Source organism: Streptopelia decaocto (assembly GCF_964273445.1).
Source record: "Streptopelia decaocto genome assembly, chromosome: 16".
Taxonomy (NCBI): domain Eukaryota; kingdom Metazoa; phylum Chordata; class Aves; order Columbiformes; family Columbidae; genus Streptopelia; species Streptopelia decaocto.
Genome location: NC_138671.1, coordinates 9395256 through 9418590, shown reverse-complemented (window position 1 = coordinate 9418590; position 23335 = coordinate 9395256). Strand labels below are relative to the sequence as shown.

The window sequence follows — 23335 nt, the reverse complement described above, 5'->3', positions numbered from 1 at the left end:
TAAACTGATTGCTGGGAGGAAATGTTGTTTCTTGGCAAACCCAAGAATTCTAGCTTTTTATGCAGAATCAGAATCAATGTCTCCCTTAATGTCAGGATTTCCCAAGTAATGGAAATAGTAGTTCCCAGCCAGCTCTGCTCAGGATGTGGTCTGTGTTAATTATTCATTGGAGGCAGATATAATTGGAGATAACTCAGAGGAAACCTGGGGTAACACCACGGCGCTAAAGTCATGTCACATCCCCAGGCTGGCTGGGGACTCGGAGCAGAGGGGGACGGACACACACCCCTCTGACAGACTGCCATGGTCTGATGGGGGCTCAGGGGGTGTCCCAGGCCCTGCAGCTCTGTGTGTGTCCCCAAGACCCAGTGTAACCGCTGCAAAACCCTGTAGAGCCCCAAAGCTCCTCGTGGCTCTTGGCTCTGCCTTGCAGCTGCTAAAGCAATAACGGGGCTGCTGCTGCTGCCAGGAGCCAGAATCAGCTCTTGTTTGCTTTGGTTAGCGAAAATCCTGAAATCCTTACAGCGTATAGAATCATAGAATGTCCTCAGTTGAAAGGGACCCACACGGATCATAGGACAACCCTGAAATTCACACCATGTGTCTGAGGGCGTTGTCGAAATGCTTCTTGAATATTGAATATTTAGAAGGGCGTGTTATGACAGGACAAGGGGTGATGGTTTTAAACTAAAAGAGGGGAGATTCAGGTTAGACATATGTCTAAAAGCTGTTTTCTGTCAAAAAGGGTTTTGATGGAAAATATTTTACTAAATCTATTTGAAGCTGATACAAAGTGTTGCCAAGAAAGTGGGAAGGAATAAACCCTGTGGCAGCTACTCGGCACATTAAAGGAAATGTCACCCGACTTTCCAGAGCCTCAGGAGGATGGTTGGGTCGCCCTGGTGCTGGGGCAGCCACAGGTAAATGTTAAGCTAATAAATAAATCTTCACATAGCAGGAGAATATAACCTTCAAACTGGCATGAAGCTTTCTAAATATCATTTGGCCTGTTTTCTTTAAAGGAAGGAAGGCTCTTAATTCCAGCATTCCAACCCAAAATAGATGTTTCTAAGAATATCCCATCCCTGTCGTGGGGCAGGATGCCGTCAGGAAGAAAAAGGGTTGGGGGAAATGAGAAGTGTTTTCCCTAAATAGCCAGCCTGGAATTGCAAAGTGATGGGTTTCAACTCTGACCATGGTGATCGCTCCCGGAGCATCCAAGCCCGTTGGGGTGACTTGGAGCTGCTGATGGCCCCTTGGACGGGGACCAGAGCGGCTCAGCAGCTCCGTGGGTTGATGGAGCCGTTCTGTAGGGACCTGCAGTGGATTTGCATTGGTGTCTTCCCCTCACAGCCACTGGGGCCCGGGGAGGCTGAAAACCCACAGGGATGCAGTCTGGAGCATGGAGAAGATGCCCCGGCTGTGGTCCGTGTGTCCCGGCTGAGAAGTGAAAGTGTCCCATGGAAAAAACGCGGTTGGACGGCGTGACCTACTGAAGCCTCTTCCACTGTGAGTTATCTGTGACTGGTGATACCGAGCGGGAGGATTTTGTGCATGGTTGTACGTGCTGGGTCAGGGAGGACTCTTGTTCCTGTCTCTTTTGGTTTAAAAAGTGCAATGCTGAAGTATCCCAGGTCCTGTGAAGTTCAACACGAGCTTGGATGGATGGAGTCTGTAGTTCTACCCCTTTTCCCTAGAAAATACAGGTTTGCATCATTTGAAGAGTTTTGACTTCAATATTCCCCTTTTGGGATCACATTTTCTAGGCAAATGTGAGTTTTAGAAAGGAATCTTGGAGTAAGATATGATTTTCTCATATAACCTTACAGTTGTAAGAATTGTGGCTTTAAGAAAAGTACTAATTTTCATGGCACTTCTAACGAAACAATAAAAACTGACAGCACAGGCAGGTCCTTCCGCCCTCGTTTCCTTTCTTTCAGCACTGGCAGCGGAATTTAAATCTCACAAGTTATAAACACCCTAAGATGCCTAGAGCTTAACATCTCCTGGAGGTGCAATCTGCATCTTCCCAGTTCCTGTATCTCATTCCTGTTCCCGGTACCTCCCTCCCGGAGCTGCGTTTGAAGCTTTTCTCTGTGTCTCATTGATGTTACATTCGAATTGAGCTTTTCCCCAGAAGTCAATAACTGGATTCAGGTGACACCCAACAATAAATAGCGTAATCCCAGGTTTTTCCGGGGTGCTTGTCAGACTGTAAATATAATGATATCAGCTTTACAGAATTGCATCTTTAGTTTAAAAGCAATATTTTGGGGGATGCCACGTGCCTGGTTTGTGTCTACAGAGTATCTCCATGGTTGTGCAGCTTCCCTTGGCACTCAGTGGACATAAACAGGTGATTTTGGGGGCAGAATCACTCCCTGCCGTGATGGTATGAAATGTTTAAGAAAGTGAACGAACTGCCTCTGCTTTTATAGCCCAGCTTTACAACTGAGATGATTTATGTATTCAGGTGGGTTTGAAAAATGTTGGCCTAAAACCAGGCAAAACCCACTGGGTTTGACCAATTACTCACTTTGTATTTTGGCCCCTTCTCAAATCAAACTCAAGGTGGGTGTAACGAAACCGCAAAAACCCAAATCTGAAAGATAGCTCGCACGAAACCTTGAGAAGCCCCTAGGAGCCGAGTCTCATGCTCTGAAGAGAGGGAAAAATAATACGGTGGAAAAATGCAAGCTTCACCAGGCTGCAAACCTGAAACCCTTCAGTGCTTATTTGCGAAAGATCAAGCCAGAGAGCCGAGCTCCTGCCAAAATTTCCGCTGCGGGAAGGGCTGGTCCAGCCCAAGCTGCCTCCTTCCTGCTGCTGGCACACACCGAGAATAAACCCTCCGCAGAGATAAGGGGAAACAACATTTCCACTGAGATACTGCTTCAAACGCACCGCATCCCATGGGTGAGGAGGTCCTGGGGCTGCCGCGCTCTGCTTCGCACGGGTGCAAAGGTCTTGTTTTAGTGACAAAAATGGCTCTTTGGGGCATCTTTGCTCTGAGTGACGCCAGCTGGAGTTTGCTGTGCCAAAGGAATATGATTCAGCCAAAGGTTTTTGATCCATGCGATGCTCCTGCCCTTGTTTTCAGACCCAGCTGCCAAAGCGTGTTTGGGAAAACAAGGACATGAAAGTACCAGGTTGTCTCTTCTTTGTTTTCCTAAATAATCTCCAGGATATAAGTCGCTTTTACCTCCATACATCTCCTTTGCAGATCACCCAGAAGATAAAATAAAAACCCCAGGGCCAGAGGATGCGGTCAGAGGGAGCAGAGCCGATGGCAGCGGAGCGGCCAGGGCACATACCACCTGTCTCTCCCTGTCACCAAACCACCCACCATTTATTTTCCCCCTGCTCTGAGCCCAGGTTTTATTCACTGATGTCTCTGTTGTACTCGGGAGCCTCTCTGCTCTCCTGAGCTTATGGAAAACATCCTTCTTCTCGCCCCAGGTGGGATAACACGGTGCTCATGGTCTCCAGCCTCACAGAAGCCCATCTGCAAGCAGAGCCTGCAAAACAACAGATAAATTATTTATTTCCCAGTATTTGTGCCTCTCTTCCTTATATTTTGTCCCTGAAAACGGGCACGAAGGGCTTCTCCACAACAACATACGTGGCCCTGCACTTCTGTGCTGGGTTTTTATAGCTACTTGGCTCAGGATAAACTTTTATTTTATTTTGCTCTAGCCTGGAAGTCACTTTTTAAGGAGCCACTGCCCATAGCTCCAGCCTTGGCCCTTGTTGAAACCCTCCGCAGGTCTCGCTGCGCTCAGATGAGCGGTGGCCCCACTGGAAGCCCTGAGTTTTGTTACTGGTTTCTCAAGTGTTACTGGTCTCTATAGGTGCGCCGGCTTCTATAGGTGTGATTGCAGGCAGTAAGGGCAAGCGCATCACGAAATTGTTTCTCGGCAAAGGGTGGGAAAATGCAGATTTCCTGATGTACTTTTCTGGCTTTCATGTTTCATTGCAAATCTCTTTGGGTTTTTATTTGCTTCATCTTTAGCTGGTTTTACCTATTTTCATTGTGTTTTGCTGACAGGCGAAGGTAGATTGTGTTCTGGCTCTGTCTCACCAGCACCAGGATCCCTCTTGCCCACCCTCAGGTTCATTTTTGTGATGAGTTTCTGAGCGTGGGACCTTCCTGTCCAGCTCTTTCTCTCTGAGCACTGTTGGCAATGCTGGGAAAGCCCAGTCTGGCTCTTGGGTCAGGAAAAGCTGCCCTGCAGTGGGGGTAAAACAGCAAGATGTTCTTGTTAACATCAGTTATTGGTGTCTCACTACTCAGAGAGACTTGTGTCTCTGTTAGTGCTGCGTGGTATCAGGCAAAAAGCATTTATGTGCAGTCTTTTTAATATAGGTTAGGAAAAAACATATGTTTGAAGTACAGAATGGATGATGTTTACTGTTCAGCCAATCTGTGCTGTGTAGGGGACAAGTCCCAGCTTGCACATCCCTGTTTAGCTGGGCAAAGGGGATGGAAGGACCTGTGCAGCAGGTACAACGCTGATGGTCCAACACCAGAACTGTCTGCACGAGGAGCCCGTTGTGATTTACCCGTGGTGTGCAGATCCCTGGCACAGCTTCACCCATCTGCCTTGAGGAGGCACTAGGAGGAAGTGATTTTGGGGTCATTACAGCTGGTTGTCTGAAGGAATTTACCCCAGGGATGGGTTTTGCAGAGCTCCCTGCAGCAAAGAAAATCCTCCTGAGCACCCACAGAGCAGCAGAGAAGTGGCTTGGGAGATGGCAAGTGACAAGACCAGAGGAAACGGCCTCAAGTTGCACCAGAGGAGGTTGAGGTTGAATTTGGGAACAATTTCTTCCCCAAAGGGCTGTGGGGCATTGGAACAGGTTGCCCAGGGCAGTGCTGGAGTCACCATCCCTGGAGGGTTGGACAGACAGATGAGGTTCTCAGGCACATGGGGCAGTGCCAGGGGTGGGTTATGGTTGGACTTGATGATCTTGAGGGTCATTTCCAACCAAAACGATTCTATGATTTAAAGGATAACTTAGAGGCTGGCACATCACTTTTGGGGATGCAGGTGAAAATCCCAGCTGTTGACTCAAACCCCAAAACAAAAATGGCCCTTAGGCGACTTTTTTAGCAAACCTTTATGCTGGGTTCAGTGTACAGACACCTCCGTGACTTTCACCCTCTTTCCTATTAGTCTGAGCAATATTCATCTCTCCAAAACATACCAGAATTGACATTTTTTCTGAAGGCTGCTCAGGATACAATCAGAAAACACCTTTTACTTAAACTGCTTGAAAATATTTGCCACTTGCCGGGGAAGAGACCCATCAATTCAGCCCTGCTTTTCCATTTTCTTTAGCAGGCACCACATACTCCATCTGGCTAAGTGGACCACAGTGTTCCAAGGATAAAAATTACATGTAATATGAGATAAAGTGTCAGGCAAAATATTTATGTAATGAAATCTTAATGATAGTTCTAAAGGTCTGCGTCAGGGCATGGCAGAAAAGAAACGCTCCTCTTGCTGGCTTGTCACCGGGGGGACAGTTGCACAAGGAAACACACTTGAAAGGGCAGGAAAAAAAGGGCATTTATTAGGAAATTTGATCTGCAAAAAAACTCTAACAAATGACATCAAGTCATTTACAGGATCTAAAGTGTCTGTAGGTCTCTTAATTATTTGTCAGGTTAACATGGAAATGGTTTCCCTTTGTTTTGAAGTAGTAAACATCCTCTGTAATCCTCAAACCCCAGCGGCTGCTGATGTCTGGAAACCAGAGAGTGACACTGACCTAAACCCCCCAGGGCCCGAGCGTCACAGGCTGCAGCCGGGACTGGATCCAAATTCATCCCATACTTCACCGGCGGATCCATTCCTGGCATCCTGGCTTGGGCTGGGACAGCATCGGGGACAGTCACAAATGTGGTAAGAAAGCCAAATTTTCTGAAAGGGCAAGACGGTTCAGATTCAGGTTCCAATTCCAGCCAAGCGAGTTAGGCTGCTTTGTTGTCTTATCCAGCAACTAGATGTAGTCAGAGTATTTCATATCACATATCGAAATGGCTCTTAAATATATGCACTTTATGTTTGTCAGAGCTCTCAGTGGCTAAATCTGATAAAAGGAATTTTGTCTGGAGTTAGATAATACCTGGAGTGATACTGAAATGTGGATACTGGAGAGAGAGGCTGAAGGGAGACCTTCTGATCTCGGAACTGCCTGAAAGGAGCTTGGAGCCAGGGGGGGTCGGGCTCTGCTCCCCAGGAACAAGTGCCAGGAGCAGAGGAAACGGCCTCAAGTTGCACCAGGGGAGGTTGAGGTTGGATCTGGGGAACAATTTCTTCCCCAAAGGGCTGTGGGGCATTGGAACAGGCTGCCCAGGGCAGTGCTGGAGTCACCGTCCCTGGAGGGGTTGAACAGACTGGACATGAGGTTCTCAGGCACATGGGGCAGTGCCAGGGGTGGGCTATGGTTGGACTTGATGATCCTGAGGGTCTTTTCCAACCAAAATAATTCTGTGATTCTATGAAAGGCCAGCGAGGGCTCGTGCTCACTGCCACAGAGAACAGTGTTTATATGACCATGGAAAGAGCACCCTGGCAGTGCTGCAAGGGGAGCTGAAAAGGAGAGCGTTTTTTCTCTTTTCTTTTAAGACAAATTTCCATGAAGGCTGTTTTTTTTTTCCAGACAAGCTTTCTGGGCACTTCCACAACAGGACTGCATTCAGCCCTTGCTATTTCCTGAGGAGCAGAAGCTGAGGTCGTTCCTATCGGCTCCACAGACTTTGTGATCCTTTTGCTGTCTGAAATAGTAGCCTGAATATGATGACAGAGGAAAAAAAACACAGCGACTCTCCCCTCCCCTTTCCAACTCAAGCCTTTGCCAAAGCAATAAAAAACTTTAAACAATAGCCAGTCATGACATAAACCAGTCTTTGAGCGGCCTGCCAAAATTCACCTCAAGAAAGTAGGTCCAAAAATAAACACGAACCTATAAAAAGCCCCACGGACTTAAAGACAGTCTTCCCATTGTGCTAATTGCTTTCACATCTGGCTCGGCAATCAGGAGTGTATACGAGCATGGAGAGGCCACCAATAACTCACTTCGGCTAAGCACAAAAGCATGTGCGGAGCATCAATCACGGGAGCCATCTATTTCTACTCAGCAGATCTCAGATGCCGGGGCACAGTTTTGTGTTTAAATTGCACTGAAATAATGGGGCCGGTCGTGATGTTAATAAACAGCACATGGTTAAATGCTTTTGCGGGTGGGATATTTCAAGGCGAGTATAGAGAAGCTGGTTTCATTTCCCTTTTTCCCCCTCCATCAGTTATCGGTCCATGGTGCTGTCAGTCCTGAATGGTTTTTGCCTTGGGAAGAAGTTGGCCCCTGGGGTGGCGGGAAGGTTGGACCTTTGATTAATCAAAGGCTACAGCAAGATGGGACATGTGAGGGAAAACTTGCTGGGGACAGTTTCCTAAGGCTTTTTCTGTGTGCTAAGGAGATAATCCCAAAATGTGACCTGGTGTGAACTTGGCTGGAAGAACAAAACCCCTATCAGGCTCCTGGTGAGTCCTGAGGAGGCAGAGCTGTGGTGGGATGCTCTGTGTTCTCTGCTCCGGGCACATATTCGGCTTTTTTTCGTGCTGATGTCCAGACCTTTTATATGACTGTGGATCTGTGGGTGTGCACAGGGCTGTCTCCTACTTGCTTGTACGCCTGTTTGTGTAGTTAACTGAATTTCACGGTGTGAGCAACGCCTTTGCTTGTTGGATGCAATTTAAAGCACATCTTCCCCACAGCCTTGGACTTCGTGGTGAGGCCAATACAGAGAGAAAAATCCAAAAGAGAGAAACTTTGTGTTGAGTGGCTACAGGGAGGCTCTTCCCAAAATCACTGCTTTTTATTTCCAGTAGTTTCTTGGGCACTGCTGAGACCATCACCAGTAAATTATTACATTTTCTGAGATCACTATTGCTGCGATTACGTGAGTTATCTGTGTCTTAACCTTGTGGATGAGCAGCCTGAGCATCTGTGGTTTGGTGGTTGTGACTCATCACGAGAGCTCAAGGAGGGATTTGTAATGATTTATTCATGCCACATTTATTGTTTGGAAAGCTCAATCAAATGCTACTATGGTTAGACTGAATTATTCAGCTGCCAGTCTACTTTTTGATCTCTTTATTTGTTTCTCTCTTTGTTAAGAGCTGCATGTTTGGAGGTGAAGAGCACCTGAGTCTAGAGGCAATTTTTTGTGCTTGATATCTTTGGAAACTCGAACTTCAAGGGTAGATTTTCAGAAGATCTGGCCTTGCTGAAGGACTAAGAGTGTTTTTTGAGGGAGTCCTGGGTCCATTAGACGTCCAGCTCTATGTACTGCCCTGTGCCTCTCTTGAGGGACACAAAGAAAATGCACCTTTTGCACCATTGCCTAATCCTAAAAATACGATAGTTCAGATAATGGCCTCTGGAGAGGCTTATTTCTTCCTACTGATTGTAAAGAAAAATTATTTTAGGTTGCAATGTCTAAACTTCAGTGAGGTGACTCCCATTCAGCATGTTGCCCATGGGCCAAACTGGGGGAAGTGGGCTCCTATAACATGTCACATGTAGCTCCTGAGCATCCTGGGCTCCAGGATAATTTTAGGTAAGAACAGAGGCATGTCAGTGTAAAATGGCATTCGTGTCATCATTTTGCCAGTGCCTTTGAGAATTTGCCTCCCCTCACTGCAGCCTGCCCTTGTCTGCTTGCTGTTGTGCTTATTGATAGAAAATTCAGGGTGGAAAAAGAGATGTGAACTTCGGCAGAAAACACACGTTCTGGGAAAACAATCTCCAACCCCCTCAAGAATGTTAAAAAAAAAAAGGGCACATGAATCACATGGATAAGGAATGATTTACTGAGGTAACTGTCACTGATTTGTGCAAAATATTTGGGCTGTTGCTCATGCCCCTTTCAGGGCAATAGAATATAGACAACACACACTCCACCTCGGAGAAAGGAAAAGGTTTCATAATTCACATTTTTAACAGTTTTTCTATGAATAGCTCCTGTGTCAGAACTGGGTGCAGGACGGGACTGCACACACTGATGTGCTGACAGCACGAGGAGATTTCTCAAGACTTTGCCAACACGTGCAGACAGTCCCGGTTGCATTGCAGGATAAATTGGGGGCTGATTCTTCCCTATCTTGTGCTGTATTTACAGTACAGGCTCATGGACATCTCAGAGGCCACCGCACCTTAAACCAGGGCAAGGGAGAGGAGTCAGGTCCTGCTGGGGCAACCTGTTGGTGGACTGCATTTTTGCAGCCATTTAAGGATACTGAAGAAGTGACTCAAATGAGCTGGAACTAACCACAAATTTGAATTTGGCATTGCCAAATTTGGTGGTAAATTAATGTCCCAGGCTGGCCAGGGAGGTGGTGGATGAACCATCCCTGGAGACACCCCAGGCCAGGCTGGACGGGGCTCTGAGCAACCTGAGCTGGTGAAGATGTCCCTGCTCATGGCAGGGGGGCACTGGGGGAGCTGGGATGGTCCCTTTGACCCAAACCATTCTGTGATTCTACAGGTGGATATTTGCCCTGCTGGGACTCAGCTGTCCATCTGCAGACTGCAGAGATGTGCCTGCAGCAGACTGAGGAGGTGGATTTTTGACAAAGTCCTACCAGCAGGATGGTGGCACTTCCAGGTGCTGCATGGGGCTGTGGAGGAAGCAGCACTTGAGCTTCTCCAGCCATGGAAAAAGGACACAAGCTCTTTGAGGGGTTGTTGGCAGAGGAAGGGGGAACCCCAGCTGGTGTCCAGTGGCCGTCCATGTCTAAAACTGGTTCTTTCTCCTTGCCAACCTGCTCAACCTCCTCTTCTTCTCCTCTGGATTGGGTGTCCAACCCCCCAGCCCTTCTCCTGCCAGTCCTAGACTCTGGTGTGGCACTGGGGGCTCAGTGGTGGCCATAACCTTTTTCCACTGGCCACATGCAGAGATCAAAGCAGCCCAGGCTTCATCTCCAGTGTCCTTGGCCCTCTGCGTTTTATGGTCAACTCATAATTTTCACCAGGACGTGGGAAACCCAGTAAAACTCTGGAAATCTCGTGTTTCCTGGCCAGATGGAACCAGCTGCAGGATTGTGCCCACGGCTGTAGCCGCACATGCAGCTCGTCTCTAAAAACCATCCTTGGTTTCATAAATAGCTAAAATCTTCAAGCTTATGCAAGCGCGGCCCATGAGAATGCTTGTCCTTCAGCGTGACAGCATGAGATGCACACACATGGTTTAATTTTTTTTAATGCTCCATGAATTAATGTGACTTTTGAAAATTATTCTGCTGTTGAGTAGACAATTGATCCCTTTCAGGCAGGTACGGTGCTTATAGGACAGGGAGGAATATTCCAAAGCAATGTAAAAATGGGACCTGGCAATGCTATGGGTACATGTAGACTCATGACGGATGCTATAAAAGATCTGGATCTGGGTATTTTCAGAAGGGCAGCTTATGAGCCAGTGTAATGCTGTATTAATAGACAGTGAGAACATAGAGCTGTGACAGAAAGACTGACAGTTTTTGGCAGTAGATTTTGTACTTAGGTATCTAAATGTATCCCTTGAAATTCCAGTTTGGTCAACTAGACAAACCTGGGCCAACATGCTGAAAATTGGCACCTCTGTTTGACATCAGCCTCATGTTTTTACCCTTGTTTTTCTTTTTTGATTCCAAGCTAAAATGGTTGAGTCTTTGGGACAAACTATGTTCTCACGTGTCCATCAAAACTGGACGTGCCCCACCAAAACCAGGACTGGCAGTTTCGTAATTTTAGTGAATTTGCTGCTGTTGGGGTTGCAGTCACCATTAAGGGACACAGCTTAATTACTCGAATAAATGGAGGTGATGTAAGTAGTATACACAATTTGGTGTGGTACCCAGAGCATGGGGGATCTGGGCACCACTTATTGTGAGCAGCTGATAACTTCTTGCTTGAGAGTCACTTTGTTTGTGAATTTGACTGTTTTACCTGTGCCAATTCTCCTCATCTTCGTAGCTTTTAGGTACATTTATTAGCCCTTTGCTTGAAAAGCCACTCCAGAGGCTATGGCGGGACCAAACTTCATCCATTTTGATGTTCCTCTGCATCGCGGTCCTTCCCCAGAATGTCCCTGTCTGTCTCCTTTGCAGAACTTCCATGGGCCATTTACAGTATTATCTAATTATTATTGCTTAATTTAGCCAATACTTCAAAAGCCGTGTGGTTGCCTACAACAATTAGTGGTGTCCCTCATTGTGCAGTGATTCATCTGAACAAAATTAGCTCTGGGCGGGGAGTGGGAGTGGGAATTGATGGAGGATCAGAGCAGGGCTGCTCCGAGGGTGTCTGCATGTCCTGCCGCAGAAATTATTTATTATTTTATTTGCTTTAGCTATATTTTATCTGGTTTAGCTATAGAAAAGCAACTTGTGAACTGAACCTTTTATTTCAGTTTGATTAAGTTGATTCTTCACCCGGCTAACGCAAAGATGTGTGTTTAAAGTGAAATTGAAGCATGCTAAGCTTTGTATACATGAAACAGTTTGAGTTATTTTTTATGTCAGATCTTTGGCAGTGGAGCTCAGCTCCATGCGTGTGGGTGCACGGAAAGTGGGAGCGGTGGGCCAGGGTGTCACGGCGCTCACGAGATGCTGTAAAACATTTGGGTACGGTCTCAGGTCTAGTAACTGGGAAAATGAGAGGAAACTGGAAAAGGCTGTGAGAAAATAGATGTATCAGCCTGAGCTTTTGATGAGCCATCCATGTAGCTCACAATTAAGCTAAAGCAGTAAAATATAGCAAAGGAAAAAATGTTTCCTCTGGATAACGTGGGACACAGAGGTGCTCCCAGCAGATCTGGTGGGTGTTTTCAAAAGCTGGAGAGAAACCCCCTTGGGTTAACAGGCTTTTGAAAACACCCACCAGATCTGCTGGGAGCACCTCTGTGTCCCACGTTATCCAGAGGAAACATTTTTTCCTTTGCTATATTTTACTGCTGTGCTACCACCACGGCTCCTCCTGTTTCAGTGCCTTTTCTCAGGCTAAAGCCTGAGATAACCAGGGAAGGGCCCTCTCCCAGCAAACGTTCCCCCTGTCACGGAGGACTGGTGCTGCGTGAGGCTGTGCTGGGGCTCCTGGGGACACCGTGCATCTCCTCACCATGCCAGCACCCCCACCCTGGTGTGACCTTCCTCCCCAGCGAGGCCACCACTTGGCCATAGGCTGGCCTGGGAGCACCAGGGCTGGCACTGTGTTGCCCAGTGAGGACACTGGTTTGCCTGTCAGAAGCACTGGTTTTCCCATGGGTGGCACTAAAATGCCCAAGGGCTGCACTGGGGATTGCCCAGGGGTGGGATCAAGTTCCCCAGTGAAGGCAGTAAGTTGCCAAGCGGCTGCACCGGGTTGCCTGGGGTGGCCCTGGGTTGCCCACCAAGGGTGGCATTGAGTTGCCCACCAAGGGCACCAGGTTGCCTAATAACTGCACCAAGTGAGAGTCACAGAATGATTTGGGTTGAAGGGCCCTTCCCAGCTCCCCCAGTGCCCCCCCTGCCATGAGCAGGGACATCTTCACCAGCTCAGGTTGCTCAGAGCCCCGTCCAGCCTGGCCTGGGATGTCTCCAGGGATGGTTCAGCCACCACCTCTCTGGCCAACCTGGGCCAGGCTCTCACCACCCTCAGGGCCAACAATTTCCTCCTCATGTGCAGCCTGAATCTCCCTCCTTTGGCTTAAAACCGTCACCCCTTGTCCTATCGCAACAGGCCCTGCTCCAAAGTCTGTCCCCATCTTTCTTTTCAGCCCTATTTCAGCACTGAAATTTGCCCAGTGAGGGCAGCAGGTTGTGCAGGGCCCGAACTAGGAAGCCACATGAAGGTATTTGCTTGCCCAAGGGTGTCACTGGGTTGCCCATGGAGAGCACTGAGCTGCATCACGTTGCCATAGAGCCTGCAGGGAGCTGCCTGGGCAGAACCTGGTCACTGAGCAACCTGTGCCCGTGACAACGCTCCCTGGTCCTGTGTCACTGCCTGCAGATGCTGCAGTGCCTGGCACAGCTGCCACCAAGCCCAACAGCACAGCGGTGAGTATCAGCCCCCCTGGGCACCCCCGAAACCCCAGAGCGTACCCCACACCCAGGCAGCCAAGGGCGAGCGTGTGCTTTAACTGGGAGAGGAGGACTGAAAAAGCAGGTATTTCTCCTAATCCCTCACAATGTCTCATGTCATCCAGATGTCCCCCAAACTAGGTGGTCAGTGACTCCTGGTATGTGGTAGAAAGTGTCACCGCGGGATGACACTGGTATAAATAAGCAGCTGGGAGCTCAGGAAAGTGCATTTATCCCTAACAGGGACAAAAGGGCTGAAGCGACTGGTTTGTGGGAACCAGCACACACAGTGGTTTTTGTTGGACCTGAGCGCAGACATTTCGTCCTGGGTTCTGCCAAACTGGCTCAGAGGGTCGTGTTTATTAAAGTTCTTTTTTTTTATTATTATTTTTTTTTGCTAAATATGAGGGTGTGATTTTCCTGCTGCCCGTCCCACACACTCGGTTCCCCCAGTGCTGCTGCTCCCAAGTCAGGTACTGGGGCAGCCTGTGCCAGCACGGCCAAAATTGGGCAAGGCTTGAAAACACAGCATTCAAAGTTCAATCGTTTCCCAGCTGCAGGCTGTGCACTTTTCCCCTCTGACTCATCCCTATTTTTTTCCATTTTGCCTGAGCTAAAGGACCTGTGATTCTCCTGTATTTGCCGTTCACTTATTTAATAGCTGCATTTTGAGACACTGTTCACCTGAATGCATGAATACAGACACCAGTGATGTAAACAGTCTCTTAAATCACCTGTCCCCGTAGCTAGATGTTGGAAAATGTGCGATTTAATGAGTCGTGTTGTCTGCTCATCACCTGGTGTGAACGGGCACGGCTCCAGGAAAGTCAATGTACTGTGGGCATCTGTCATGTCATCCGTCTATCGCCTTTAAGCTTTCCAGAAGGGAACCGTGACTCCTTGGTCCTGCCCTTGTGTGGAGAGAGGCGTTCCTTGTTGTGACTGAAATGAAAGAAACTTCCTTTCCCAATGGTTTTTATGATTTAAAAACTAAGCCAGCCTCTCTGAGCTCGCCTGCACACGCAAATTGATCAGGGTAGCCCAGGAGGAGCAATTAAACTTCTATTCACCTGGTTGCTTGTGTGGATGCTTTGTTCTAGAATAAAAGTGAGTTTATTTCATGCGAACACCCCCTTTTTAAAGGAAGAAAGTTGATTTTGTGCTGTGACAAATGTGATTTAGCACATGCTTTGTGTCAAACCCCACTTCCATCCAGGTTGTTGTATCCCACCAGTGTCCTCATGTCCCCTGGGGCTGTGGGCCAGGCTGGGAGCAGTGGGGACAGGATGGTGTCAGGGGAGGAATGGCCACAGGGGCTTGTTCTGCCAATGGGTGACACCTGTAACCACACAAGAGCTTCATACCGAGCACAACATACCCTGAGGGTTTGTCCTCAGATTAGGTGTGTTAGGTACACCCGGTGGCCCTCTGCATTATATTTCTGATAACGGTTGATAACCTCAATCTGGAAAGAGCAATAGCACCCACAGTGCCTTATGCAGTTACTGGTGGCAAAATCTTCCCGTGTGGCCATTCGTCCCAGGGTTACTACAAGGCTGGTGTTTATAAGCCACTATAAAAAGATCTTGTGGGATATCTCCTTTCAAAACACATTTATTTTACATCAAGTAAGCCATAGACTTTTTTCTTCCTTTGCAAGTCAAGAGGTGGCTGTTCTTTTGAGGCTAAAATAAATGGGGGGGGTTCAAATTTGGATGTAGTCCTGCAAAGCTCAGCTCACCAACAGACTCCTCACTCCTTCACTTGAGCTTTTGATGCAAGTGAAGATAGACCTGATAAGGATGGAATCCCTTACCCCAAAATCATGCTGGATTGGTAGCAGCTGTGTGTCCAAAGCTATCAGGGCTGGTAATGGAACTCTTAAAGAGAAAATTACATCTGGAGAACTATAAGATCAGCAGATACGCCACCCAAAAGAAACAAATGAACAGCAGAGAATCAGCAACTAGAGTTTCATTGGATTGACAGAATGAAGGAAAATGAAGGCGTAATATCTGTCATTCTCCTTAGCAGCCATGATTTGTTTTTCTCCACATTTCAAGACCTTATGCTAGATACTAACAACAAAGTCAAATCCTTTTATACACAAATGCTTGGGATGCTGTCAGGAGGGATTTGCTTTCAAGAGTTCTGGGCTTGCACAGCGCTGTGTGGGTGCCGCGTGTGTCGCTGTCTGTGTTAGAAGTTGCAAGTGTTGCTGTAAGAAGAACACAAGTGCAGGAGCTCCCTGAGCGAGGTTGTCTTCTGTTTCCTTTGTGCAGGACACGTCCCTGAAATAGCAGCATTCCAAAATGGAGCTCGTTGGCTCTCCCTTATCATCGACATTTGCCCATCCAAGATCAACACCTTCCAAGTTCCTGCCTGCCATCAGCACCATGGCTTCAAGCTACAAGAACCGCTTTCCTTACTACCCCTTGCCTCAGAGCTTCAGCCTCCCCTGGATGCCCAAATCTTACTATAAAACAGCTGCCATCAACCCAACTTTGGCTCCCTTCTCCAAGAGCTCCCAGGGGCAACCCCCCAGCAAGATGCTTCCTTTCGTTTCCAACAGAAGCACCCTCTTTACCCGGTACACCCCCGATGACTGGTACAGGTCCAACCTGACCAACTACAAAGACTCGGAGACTTCCCGACGCAACGCGGAATGTCTGAGAGTCGATACCACCCGCCTGATTCAGGATAAATATCAGCAGACAAAGAAAACCCAAGGCGAAAGCACCAAAAACCTGGGTGAACGTGTCAATTATATTGAATTTTGGAAATCAGAGCTCCGCCATGAGCTGGATGAGATGATCGGGGAGACCAACGCGCTCACTGATGTCAAGAAACGACTGGAGAGAGCCTTGGCCGAGACGGAGGCCCCGCTCCAGGTAAGGACCGTGTCCAGGGGGCTGCAAACTGAACCCTCCTGCTGGAACATCTGCAGCTGTTCAAACGTCTCATTAAGTTTCATTGCAGCTCCGTAACGTCTAGAAAGTTTTTATTAAGAGACCATTAGTTAAGTTAGTAATAAACAAACCCCTTGCCATCTGCTGCATCCCCTATCAGCACATGCTGAGCGCATCGGAACAGTATTTGCTTAACCAAATATTTTTATAAGCGGTATATCCAAAATCCATGTTTGGGGGACAAAAGCCTGTGTCTTACTACAAGGCTCTGGCAGAGTCAGCGTCAAGGCTGACACAGGTCCCTGCGTTCAGCTGTGGTCACACCAGGGACACGTGTGCTCCCTCATGTTCATTTAATGCTGATGCTGCAGCTCAGCTGCTCGTTGTCAGCTAAATTAGCTGCCAAGGGCACTTTTCCCCCCTGCTGTCATCTCCGTGCCCACCTGTAATTTCTTTTCTTACATGACTTGAGATGGGGACTGTCCCTATAGGGAACGCTGTCCCTGGAGCCAGCACTGATGGCATGTCCCCAACAGGTCGCTCAGGAGTGCTTGCTTCACCGGGAGAAGAGGATGGGCGTCGATTTAGTCCACGACGAGGTGGAGAAACAGCTCTTCACAGTAAGTTTGGCAGCTCGGATCATGTGTTAAAAGTATTTTTACCTAAGCTGCCCTAAACAGGTTTTGCAGCATTGTTCCCTAACTGGCTTTTCAGTGCTGGTGTGGTGTGAAACTCTTCAAACCCCCAAAACCTGCTGGGCTGGGGATGTTGTTCCCCCAGTAGCAGCATGTCCGTGTGTTGTGGGTGAGACTTGCCCTAAGAGAGGAAGGAGTAGCTGAACATCAGCTGTGACTTTGTGTAGCATATCATAGAAACATCGAATCATTTTGGTTGGAAAAGACCCTCAAGATCAAGTCCAGCCATTAACCCACCCCTGGCACTAACCCTTGTCCCTGAGAACCTCATCTTTGTTGGAGCACTAATCACCTGCCTCCAGCAGCTGGGGCTTCACAAACGCCATGGATTTGTGGTGGAGTCAAGAGAGCTGAGAGCTCGGTCAGACTCAGCTGCAGAAGTGCGCTGGGGTTGGGGGGGCACCTTCTCCCCTCCCTGCCTGTTTGCTTTGGGCAGAAGGACAGGCAGGCGAGTTCTGGCTGCATGCAGGGTTGGAGAGGTCTGAGGGGACACGTGTGACCAGGACTGTTGAGTGTGGACACTGACGGGGTTGTGCTTTGCCTTTGCCCAGGAAGTCGATGTCATCAGGTCCTGCCAGGAGAGGATGCAGCGGTACCTGGACAGGGCGAAAGCCCAGCTGGCGTAAGGAGGAGCTGCTTATCTCCTGCTGCAGGGCTGACGTGCATTTGCAGCTGGAATCAAAGAGTCACAGAATGGTTTGGGTTGAAGGGCCCTCCCCAGCTCCCCCAGTGCCCCCCCTGCCATGAGCAGGGACATCTTCACCAGCTCAGGTTGCTCAGAGCCCCGTCCAGCCTGGCCTGGGATGTCTCCAGGGATGGTTCATCCACCACCTCTCTGGCCAACCTGGGCCAGGCTCTCACCACCCTCAGGGCCAACAATTTCTTCCTCATGTCCAGCCTGAATCTCCCTCCTTTACTTTAAAACCATCATCCCTTGTCCTATTGCAACAGGCCCTGCTCCAAAGTCTGTCCCCATCTTTTTTACAAGACGCTTTTAAGTCCATAAAGGCCGCAATAAGGTCTCCCTGCAGCTTCTCTTTTCCAGCTGAACCCCCCAGCTCTCTCAGCCTGTCCTCCAGCAGAGCTGTTCCAGCCTCAGATCATTTCTGTGGCTCCTCTGGCCCCTCTCCAGCAGGTCCATGTGTGTCCTGTGCTGAGGACCCAGAGCTGGACCAGCACTGCACGGGGGGGCGCTCACCAGAGCAGTGTGACCCCCCACCAGACCCCAGCCTCTACCCACACCCCACACGCATAAAACCCACGCAGGCTCCATGGGAACTGGGCAGCGATGCTTGTGGGAGCACATCACTGCCCAGCTGGGAGCTGCAGGGATGTGCGATGAGGAGGGAACCGTCCCACCCGCATGACAGCTGCTCTCTGTGTGTTGAAGGTCCAACAGGGCGGCCCAGCACGAGGTGGAGAAGGACCTGGCCAACAAGCAGACAGCCCACCGCATCGATGACAAGTGTCACCACCTGAGGAACAGCTCCGACGGCATCAGCTACTACCGAGGGGTGGAGCGGTTCGATGCCACGTGAGTGCACGCCGGGATGCTTGGTCCCTCTCCCTGGCAGGAGCTGGTTGTCCCGGCCCTCTCTAAAGGCACGTGTCTCTGCATGGCACATCCAGCCGCCTGGAGACACCCACCTTGGAAGGGCCATTTCTCTCTGCTTGCCAGAAAGGGAGCACAACCCTCTGCTTCCAGCTGGATGCCTGACATCCAGAGAGCAAGAGCGAGTCCCACTTAGTTAAACATTATATACGGTTTCAGAGATCAGCCTGCAAATGGATTCAGTTCAGCACCTCTGCACAGCTCATTAAGTTTATGCATATTTTCAAAGATGTGTCAGTGCTTGCCCGAGTGCTCTTCGTTGATGTAAGGTCTGGGGGGTTCGCCCCAGCATGGAGAGGGGCTGGCAGGGAGCCGAAATGACACAGAAGATAAAGAAATAGAGAGCATGGTCCCGGGATACAGTTCAGCTGCTTTTGGGTGCTCGGGATTCGGCTTTGGCTCTGCTGTAAATGAATGGTGACCTAAACCAGCACTCGCAGAGATGTGCCCCAAGTGGCAAAGGGCTGAGGGAATAAATCAGATGCATGCAGTTTATGGGGGGCATAGATTGATTCAGTTTTTCTAATGTAAGAATAATTATTCACAGTAGAGCTCAGACATATTTAGACAGGCAAACGAATTGCAAAGGACTGACGCTAAAATTTAGAGGGGGGTAAAATGTGCCGAGGATCAGCATGTTTTAAATGGAGCTTATGTGGTATTTAAGGCTTTTGTTGACCTTGTTCTGGACTATTGCACAGGCGTAAACTTCATCCTGAATGCACACACAGGGAATCAAACACTATCGAATGCTCATTCATTTGAGTATGAAAGCAGGATAAGTTATGAGCAAAACAAATTGACTGCAATCTGTACCTTGTCGTGAGGCTGTGAATCACTTGGCACTTAAATGCTTCCAACATGTAAATATGGGGTCTGATTAAAATCTCCATTTTTCTGGGGAAATCTTTTGTTTGTCTGTGCTTTCCTAAGTATGACAGTTGTCTTCATGAACATGTCATCATTTGATAAGCGTTATTGACCAAATGGTGTCCAGATGTTTCACTTCCATGTGGTCAAATTAAGAGCGTAGGATTTAGAATCACAGAATCACAGAACAGTTTGGGTTCAACCAAGGGCCCTTCCCAGCTCCCCCAGTGCCCCCCCTGCCATGAGCAGGGACATCTGCACCAGCTCAGGTTGCTCAGAGCCCCGTCCAGCCTGGCCTGGGATGTCTCCAGGGATGGTTCATCCACCACCTCTCTGGCCAACCTGGGCCAGGCTCTCACCACCCTCAGGGCCAACAGTTTCTTCCTCATGTCCAGCCTGAATCTCCCTCCTTTGGCTTAAAACCATCACCCCTTGCCCTATTGCAACAGGCCCTGCTAAAAACTCTCTGCCCATTTTTCCTTATCGGCCCCTTTTAAGTACAGAAAGGCTGCATTTAGCCTACGTTTAATCCATGCTGATCCTGGCAGGGTTCATACACCTCCAGCTTCAGCAGCACAGGCTTACCGGGGGCCTCTCCTTTTCCCGCTGCAGAATTTCGGTGCCGGAGTCATGGGCCAAATTCACAGATGACAACATCCTCCGCTCCCAGAGTGAACGGGCGGCCTCGGCCAAGCTGCGGGATGACATTGAGAACCTGCTGGTGGTGACGGCCAATGAGATGTGGCGCCAGTTCAACACTGTGAACGTCGCCTTTACCAACCGCATCGCCGAGACAGCCGATGCCAAGAACAAGCTTCAGACCCACCTGGCTAAGGTAGTTATAGAGCTTACCTGAAAGGAGGTTGTAGCATGGAGGGTGTTGATCTCTTCTCCCAAGGAACAAGCGATAGGATGAGAGGAAACGGCCTCAAGTTGCACCAGGGGAGGTTGAGGTCGGATCTTGGGAACAATTTCTTCCCCAAAGGGCTGTTGGGCATTGGAACAGGCTGCCCAGGGCAGTGGTGCGGTCACCATCCCTGGAGGGATTGAACAGATGGAGATGAGGTTCTCAGGGACATGGGGTAGTGCCAGGGTTGAGTAACAGTTGGACTCGATGATCTTGAGGATCTTTTCCAACCAAAACGAATCTGTGATTTGTTAACTGAGTGCAGCCTGGCCTTGCAGCATTGCAGGCAGATGCCACATCCTGCAATGAGGATCCATTAAAAACCTTTCCTCTATTAGTTGCCATTGATGGATGATCAGTTCCTGCAAGCAGTAGTTTTGGGAAGCTGGTAATTCAATAGATCCATCGCTGCTCCCAAACCTCCTCTGCTGTGACAGCAACAGCAAAGAGAAGCTTTTCCTTGAAGAGAAATTGCTGCTGGACCTGTGCCTCAATGTGTGATTGAGTGACAGTGGTCTGAGCCCAGGCTCTGCTTATCGAACTTGTTCTTTTCTTCAGACAGACAGGAAAACAGGGAAATTATGTGGTCACTTTAGCATGTATTTTTTAATTTATGCCTGTGTTTCTTTTTCACACCAGACGCTGAAGGAAATCTTCGAGATGGAGATGAACATAGAAGCCCTCCGAAAAGCCATTAGGGACAAAGGGCCTCCGTTAAAGGTGGCTCAGACCCGGCTGGATGAGCGGACACGGAGACCAGATGTGGAGCTGTGCCGGGACCCTCCCCAGATCCGGTAAGGCAGGAGCACGGGGTCTGCGGGGCCCTTGAGGAGTCACTGGTGCTGCCACTTGGGAGCATCACTGGATGACAAAACTACCTTTTTTTTCCCCCTAAATAGTCCTTCCATAAGTGCAGTCATGTAATCAAAAGTAATGAGCAGGTATTGCAGCCTTTGGGTGCTGGGAGAGCTCTGCACCCATGGAAGCTGCTGTGCCCCTTGAGCAGCTGGATTTTTCCTGCTTGGGTAAACCTCATTCTCCCTCCTGCCTGCTTCCCGGTGGTTGGATATGCTCAGTTTTGAAGGATAAGTCCTTTAATCTTGTGTTGGGAGCACTTAGCTCCTTCCTTTTGGGTAACTGCAAGAAAGGGAGAAGTAGTAAGGGCTGTTGTCCCCTCCCCTGGGGACACTGGAGATCCTTTTGAGGACACAGTGAGCTCTTTGGGATGGGAGAAGCAGGCTGAGTACCCTGCACCCCAAACCTCACACCTTCTCCTGGGAGCCCTCTGCGCATGACTCCACATGAGGCCTTTAAATCCAGCCTTTAAATCCAATTTAAATCCAGCCCCAGAGCCTGTTTAGCATCTCACATGCTGATTTTTTTTCCACCCTCCACTTGTTCCACATTAACTTTTAGCCTCTCCCAGCTGTCCTGTTTTGCTGTGTGTGCACCCCTGGGTGTGAGGAGGACCCCTCTGCACAGGCAGCTCCAGGAGGGTGAACAAAAAACCCACAAAACCGAGCAGGAACAGGAGCGCACAGCTGCTTGTCCCTCTTCTTGGTGGCACAAGGTGCTCCGGGAGACACAGCTGCCCTTTGCCAAAGCCTGAGAGCAAATTTAACCCTGCCTCCCTGCTGAGGTCTGGGTGAGCTCTGCCTTAGGCTTTCCCATGCATCTGCCAAAAATGGGGGGGTCCAAGTTAGTCCGAGCGTGCTGGAGGGGGAAATCCTGTGCCCAAGGGTGCTGGAAAGCTCCCCGCGTCACGGATGGAGTGAGAGGGATGCACTTTGTTCATAAGTGAAAAGCAACAATATGCTTTACTGATATAAAACAGTGGGGTAACAAAGTTCAGTGATAAATGTGACAGTGGTTTAACAAGATTTGATGGTGAGGTACTCTTGATTATTTGCTGCATAGAGGACAGGGTCAGACAAAATTGTCAGACCCTTCCCTTGAGTCATGAGGTTCAGAGAAGGCACCTTTGTGTTCTAAACTCCTTCTCAGACTTCTCTAAGTGCTGGATCCAGACTTAGTCTCAGACTTGGTCAATGGTTTATGTCTAAAGGATTATATATGCACAATCAAGCCTTTAGATCACTTAGCTAAGATTTCAGTGTTTAGCATGCTGTTACTTACCGAAGATCTGATGTGATAAGGAATCTCTCAGCCTTGAAGAGTAACCCTGAGAGGTGTCCTTGCTCATGGAGATCCTGTTTTACACCCTGCTGCTGTGCAGGAGAGCTCAGCCAGCTCTGGGCTCTCCACTGTTTATGGAGTATGATGACGGACTCATAGTCATATTTGCACACTGTGCAAATGTGGGTTTCTTCCAAATTTGGCTTGAGTTGGAGATTGCCCAGCACTGTGGTTTGGTGGGTGCTTTGCCCTTGGCTATGTGTTGTTATTGGTCTCCCCCAAGTGCACTTTGAGCCAGATGCATCCATCACAACCAGACACATCCATCACCACCACCACAGGTGGTTATTGCTTGAGCAGAGTTATGAGAAAAGGCCAAGTTGGGGCAGGGGGGAACACACCACCCCACCCCCATGATGGGGCTCTTAATGGGGATTTTTGCTGTTTTCCAGCCTTGTCAATGAGGTCCATGAGCTTGACGAGACGATCCAGGGCCATCAGCAGCGGCTGAGAGACGCTGAGGACATGTTGCAAATGCTGGTTCATGCCAAATCGATTTTGGAGCACGACCTGGCCGTCAAAGCCAACTCGCTCTTCATTGACCAGGAGAAGTGCATGGGGATGCGCAAGACCTTTCCCAGCACCGCCCGGCTGGTGGGTTATGTTTAGGCTGGGCTTAGCCGTACTCAGGCTATCTGTTGCAGGAGGTATTTCCAGTTTTGCTAGGATACATTTGCATTTTTGCTAAGATACTTTGAAAATACATGATTAGACTTTCACTTCCTGATGAAAAACGCGAGTAGAAATTAAATGATCACTTTGTGCGTTACACGGTGTACCAGGGTTTTTTCCCTTTGTTTTTTCTCTTTCTTCTGCTCTTTCACAGTGTGCCTGAAAGTAGCTGAAAATCTCCTGTATGCGACTAAGAGTAAATTCATCCATGGGGATTCATTCCTACCCTTTCAGTCTGTGATTTTAGGAGAAAAACTGTTGAGTTTTCCTCTTTTGGAGTCTGTCTGATGTGGAAAAAGCACAAGGGGAAGTAAAGCTCATTGTCAGAGTAACTAGCTGTTGACATCCTAATGTATTTTTAATGGTCC

At 48.8% G+C, this 23335-nt stretch overlaps 1 protein-coding gene across 1 annotated transcript; it reads left to right on the top strand.

Moving 5' to 3' along the window:
- Nucleotides 1-1216: 1216 nt before the first annotated feature.
- TEKT3 (tektin 3) lies at nucleotides 1217-23334 on the top strand. The gene is made up of 8 exons (XM_082067179.1): nucleotides 1217-1509; nucleotides 15389-15997; nucleotides 16552-16635; nucleotides 17262-17332; nucleotides 18101-18244; nucleotides 19805-20027; nucleotides 20739-20893; nucleotides 22688-23334. The coding sequence occupies exons 2-8, from the start codon at nucleotides 15419-15421 to the stop codon at nucleotides 22902-22904; spliced, it is 1473 nt and encodes a 490-aa protein (XP_081923305.1). The 5' UTR covers nucleotides 1217-1509; nucleotides 15389-15418; the 3' UTR covers nucleotides 22905-23334.
- Nucleotide 23335: the final 1 nt, after the last annotated feature.

Bases quoted from the DNA above. Each gene is read 5' to 3' on its own strand.
- TEKT3 (XM_082067179.1), top strand. From the start codon at position 15,419: ATGGAGCTCGTTGGCTCTCCCTTATCATCGACATTTGCCCATCCAAGA. The intron at 17,333-18,100 runs GTAAGGAGGAGC...TGTGTGTTGAAG, and splicing joins AGGGCGAAAGCCCAGCTGGC to GTCCAACAGGGCGGCCCAGC. The intron at 18,245-19,804 runs GTGAGTGCACGC...TTCCCGCTGCAG, and splicing joins GTGGAGCGGTTCGATGCCAC to AATTTCGGTGCCGGAGTCAT.